The 5,433-nt window shown below is 45.0% G+C and overlaps 1 protein-coding gene across 2 annotated transcripts; it reads left to right on the plus strand.

The window, feature by feature from the left end:
• Pdp2 (pyruvate dehydrogenase phosphatase catalytic subunit 2) lies at window positions 1-4,044 on the plus strand. Of its 2 annotated transcripts, XM_026392642.2 has the most exons (3): window positions 1-108; window positions 606-713; window positions 1,929-4,044. In XM_026392642.2, exon 3 carries the CDS (start codon window positions 1,967-1,969, stop codon window positions 3,557-3,559), a length of 1,593 nt encoding a protein of 530 aa, XP_026248427.1. In that variant the 5' UTR covers window positions 1-108; window positions 606-713; window positions 1,929-1,966; the 3' UTR covers window positions 3,560-4,044. The 2 variants fall into 2 exon arrangements, with proteins under 2 accessions (XP_026248427.1, XP_026248428.1); XM_026392643.2 differs by lacking the exon at window positions 606-713.
• The last annotated feature ends 1,389 nt before the right edge of the window (window positions 4,045-5,433 follow it).

Here is a 5,433-nt window from a genome sequence, read left to right on the forward strand (position 1 = left end):
GGGAAGTGGGACCCGAGAGGCTGCTGCCGCTGCACTGTGCGCAAGCGCGCAGCTGAGGTGACCGAGAAGGCGGCAGCGAGCTAGCTGGTGAGAAAAGGGAGGTTCGAGGTAAGGAAGGGGATGACCCGAGATGTGGACGCCTCCTTTCCTGCCAGCCCTCGCCGGCGCCTGGCTCTCTCCCGCGCTCGGCGCGGCCTTAGGTGTTGGGGCGGAGAGCCGAATGGGGTGAGGGGAGGTTAGAGGGCGGGCCCGTAGCCGGGAGGGACAAGCTGGGCCCACGGTCACGGTCACCCCACTCGCACGCACGCGCCACATGGGCCTGCGGGCTGGCCGAGGACTCACTCGGCTGTGGACCGCGACACCCACACTAGCAGTTTTATGCCTGCAGCACCCTTTGAGCTTGGCGTCCTGACCGAGTTCCCATCTTGTACAACCTGGGAAGTGGAGACTCAGAGGCACCAAGTCGGTGGGGTGGCTGGGAGCATCTAGCTGGGACGTGGCCGCGCCCGGGTTTGAGGGGCATCGGGCTTAGTAGATTCTGGAGCCCGGGCTATAAGGCAGGGATCATAGACTTGAACTCCAGACCTGTCTTTTTTTTTTTTTAGAGACGTGAAATTGGGTCCCAGCTGCTGCCTGCCGGCTCTGCTGAGCCCGGAAGTGTCCGAAGCCCTCTGTGCTCCTGACTGACCTCTCCTGTCCCCAAGTTTAGCGGGGTGGGTACTGTCCTCAGTGCTGGGGCTCTCGAAATCCGGACAAACTCAGAGAGGGCAGATTTCATAATGAAATCTGAAAACACGTGGGAAATGCCCTTCCTCCCTCCCGGGTCATCTGAGAGAAGCTAATTATAATGGCTGGAGCAGTTTTTTTTTTTTTTTTTTTTTTTCCTCGTTGCCCAAGGAAAAATACCACCAAGGCTGGAAAAGGCACTATGAAACTGTTTCTTTCATGCCTCTCTGGAGGCAGATGTGAAGCTTTTTAGAAATCAGTGTTGGCAATGAGTCCAAGCCCTTTGATCTACTGAATCCTCATTTGGGAATAAGTAGATTAAAACCTAAGTAAGAAAAAGGTTGCTGCATAAGGCCATGTGGTTAGGTGTTTTACAAATAACAGGTTAGTGGAAACAACCTCTAAGTCCTTAGCATTAGATAAGTCAATTGAGGCATATTACATATTCATTCAGTGGATTAGAACACACACACGCACACACACACAAAATGCTCATAACAGGAAAGCCAGATTCAAAGTTACAAGAACAGCATGGAGGAATATATACTTAATGACAAAAATAACTGCTTTTTTCTAAGCAAAAGGATCATATTTTATTAAATCTTCACTAAACTCTGTTAGACTGGCATTATTACCATCCCACCCATGGATAACTGGAGTTCAGATTATGCAGTATATCCAATGCTAGACAGATAATTACTGGGCCTCTGAAAATGTCACATTTAGCCAATATTTAAGAACTTATTGTGTGCCAGGTACAGGGCTAGACACTGAAGAACTAATGGTAAGATAGTTAATAGTTTTTAAACACATGGAGCTTATAGACTAGTAAGGAAGCAGATATCTAAATGAATATTTTGAGTGCTGGGGAGGTTGTGTACATGGGAGCTAGACAATAGGGTCTAGCAAGAGAAAGAATTTGGGAAGGAGAGGAAAAAGAGACCCTGAGTTGGCTAGTAGGGAGAAGGGAGGCCTTCAGTGACCCTGTAAAAGCAGAAAATATATAAAACCTGTTTCTCAAATTTGTAGAATGTGATTATGTGTTATAATGAGGAATAGGGACACTTACTTAGCCTTTTGAATTTAATCAACTCTTCTAAATTGCTTAAATCATTTTTGTTTAGGATACTAGCAAATTAAATGTTTCAGAAGTTGATATTTTTAAGAAATTTTGAAACTTTCTTAAACTCTTTAATTTTCAGGCTTAAAAAAAATTCCCGTTTGCTAGTTTATATTCAGAATGTCAAGTACTGTGTCCTACTGGATCTTAAATTCTGCAAGGAACCACATTGCCACATTCCAAGGGGGAAGACGCTTATACTCAAGGTGTATTTCAAATAGGAATCAATCGAAATGGAAGCTCTTTTCCTGGGTGCCACCAACGCTGAAAAACAGTTCCCCTTGTGGTAGCTTCGCTCTACAGAAAGCTTACAGACACACATCAACGGAGGAAGAGGATTTCCACTTGCAGCTCAGTCCTGAGCAGGTAAACGAAGTGCTTCGCGCTGGTGAATCAGCCCACAAGATCCTTGACTTCAACAGTGGAGTCCCAAATTCAGTGTTGCGGTTTGAGAGCAATCAGCTAGCTGCCAATTCCCCAGTGGAGGACCGGAGAGGTATAGCCTCTTGCTTGCAGACCAGTGGACTGATGTTTGGCATCTTTGATGGACATGGTGGCCATGCATGTGCACAAGCAGTGAGCGAGAGGCTCTTCTATTATGTGGCAGTGTCCCTGATGTCCCACCAAACCTTGGAGCAGATGGAGGGAGCAATGGAGAACATGAAGCCCCTGCTGCCCATCCTGCAGTGGCTCAAACATCCTGGGGACAGTATCTATAAAGATATCACTTCAGTGCATCTTGACCACCTCCGTGTCTATTGGCAGGAGCTACTTGACCTACACATGGAATTGGGACTGAGCATTGAGGAAGCATTAATGTACTCGTTCCAGAGACTGGATTCTGATATCTCACTGGAAATCCAGGCTCCCCTGGAAGATGAAGTGACAAAGAACCTATCACTCCAGGTTGCCTTCTCTGGGGCAACAGCTTGCATGGCCCATGTCAACGGAGTTCACTTGCATGTAGCAAATGCTGGTGACTGCCGGGCCATCCTTGGTGTTCAGGAGGACAATGGTATGTGGTCTTGTCTACCCCTTACCCACGACCACAATGCCTGGAATCCAGCTGAGCTATCCCGGCTTAAAAGGGAACACCCTGAGTCAGAGGACAAGACAGTCATCATAGATGACAGATTGCTGGGTGTCCTCATGCCCTGCAGGGCCTTTGGGGATGTTCAGCTGAAGTGGAGTAAAGAGCTGCAGCGCAACGTCCTAGAAAGGGGCTTTGATACTGAGGCCCTCAACATTTACCAGTTCACCCCCCCACACTACTATACTCCACCCTACCTGACTGCCAAACCTGAGGTTACATACCACAGGCTGAGGCCCCAGGATAAGTTCCTTGTGCTGGCCTCCGATGGCCTGTGGGACATGCTGGACAATGAGGATGTGGTAAGACTGGTGGTGGGGCACCTGTCCAAGGCAGGTTGCCACAAGCCAGACCTGGCCCAAAGACCCGCCAACCTGGGGCTCATGCAGAGTCTGCTGCTGCAGAGGAAAGTTAGTGGGCTCCATGCAGCTGACCAAAATGCAGCCACACACCTGATCAGGCATGCCATTGGGAGCAACGAGTATGGAGAGATGGAGCCAGAGCGACTGACAGCAATGCTGACCTTGCCAGAGGACCTGGCAAGGATGTACAGGGATGATATCACTGTCACTGTGGTGTATTTTAACTCGGACTCAATTGATGCGTATTATAAGGGGGATTAAGAGTTTCCCATCCTATTGCCCAGTTAACATAAATGCTCTTTAAAACATTTTCTTTTACTTTTAAATGAGCTATGCAAATATCACTGTTGAAAGGACAGGCAGATATTAGCTTGCTGAATATTTGACTAACATGAGAAGAGGAGGAAAACAGCTAAGGTTTAAAAACAGTAGCAGTGATTTCATATGTCTGAATGTACTGGTCAACTCTTCTATGCAGAGAGGGCAGAGGACCATAGAATTGGCCCTGGGCTCATATAGCCCAAATCCTTATAAAGACACTGTTAAACTGTGTCATCCTGAACTTTCAAAGGGCAAATTTAATCATGATTCTAAGCATAAAGAACTTCAGGATCTTCTGAGATTCAACTGCAAAATCTGCAGATTTGATCATTCTGAATTCACAATCACGCATTCTAGGCTTATGAAGAGTTTTTGTTTGTTTGTTTGTTTTGTTTTGTTTAATTAATAAAGCCTAGGGTTACAAAGCATACTACAGTACACTTTTCTATGCAATATTCTAACTTTTTTGTGAATATTCTTGTGAAGACCTTCTGTAATACTACATTCTAGTTCTGTTTTAGCTTATTTACAGATTAATCCTCAAACTTACAAGCAGGCCTACTGTAAGCATGTTTTGTTTTTTAGCTGAGAGTAAGAGAGTCTAGGCCTCTGGACCAGCTAAATTTACTTGTACAGCATTTGGTCTCCTCCAACGAGTCTCACTCCAGAACCTTTGAGCCATACTAGGGGGTAATTTATGTCTAATCCTTAACTCCTGGCCTTTTTCTTGTGTTAGAAAATGTCCTTCTAGACTTATTTAATAACCCCCCTTCACTTCCTGAGGGGATTATTTACAGCATTTAGCCTTTTTGATTATATCTCTCAAACATTCTTCTGTTAATTCCATTTGACACAGTCCTACCTCTGCCCAGTCTTGCCCTGCAGCTGCTGACTACACAAGAGTATCTTAGAAAGTCTTTCACCTGTTTTCTATTCAAATGGGTTTCAGGAAAGGAGGCTATGTGAGCATGTGTGATAGTTGTGATGGACATTTAGGCAGGAGACAGAATTATTTAGTGGACTTAAGATTTAGTCTGAATCTGGAGAGGTGAAAACATGAAGGGTCTAGAGAGAACAGGTATTGTCCGAGACTCTGCATCCTGAAGGGCAGTGAGGAGGAGGGAGGAGTGAGACTTATTAGATGGGACATCTACCCTTGAATGCGATCAATCACCATTGTTACTTCTCAGAAATTAGACCATGTTTAGTATAGGAGTTAAGGCAAAAATAAAAATTTAACTTGTCATGGTTTCCATGGGCCACAGAGACTGTTTACTTAAAAATTAACCCACATGGATCCTTTTTGGGGATGAATTTCCTCTTGTCATGTGCAGCTGTGGCATTTAAACAGGAAATGTGTCCCTAAATAGAAACACAAATATAATTCCACAAAATTGACCATTTTGGTTTTCCTGTACTGCATCAGGCAGAATTCTTCAGCGTAGTCAAATTGCATTAGTTGATCCCTCTCTACTCACCCTGCCATCCCCCTGAAACGAAAAGCTAATAACCTGAGTGTTTTCCTCTTATTTGTGTCCCAGCTGACATTCAGTCAACCGTTGGGATATGTCTAATATGGGGACATTTCTTTGTATATCATCCAGGACACTTGTTTAGTGACATGGCTTCATCTAAGAAATTCTCTTTTAGGTACTTAAGTCTTGGTCCTTTTTTTCCTGAAACCATTATTATTCTCTTAGATCTCTTAGACCTTAACTCAGAAATAAAATGTGAATCACTACCATTCTGTTAGCATGAAGGTTCTTTGTTCAAACTGAGATGAGGACTCTGCTTGCCTACTGTTTTTCTTTGTC

Source organism: Urocitellus parryii, chromosome 15, assembly GCF_045843805.1.
Source record: "Urocitellus parryii isolate mUroPar1 chromosome 15, mUroPar1.hap1, whole genome shotgun sequence".
NCBI classification, from domain to species: Eukaryota; Metazoa; Chordata; class Mammalia; order Rodentia; family Sciuridae; genus Urocitellus; species Urocitellus parryii.

Coding starts and splice junctions, on each gene's coding strand:
- Pdp2 (XM_026392642.2), top strand. CDS start 1,967: ATGTCAAGTACTGTGTCCTACTGGATCTTAAATTCTGCAAGGAACCAC.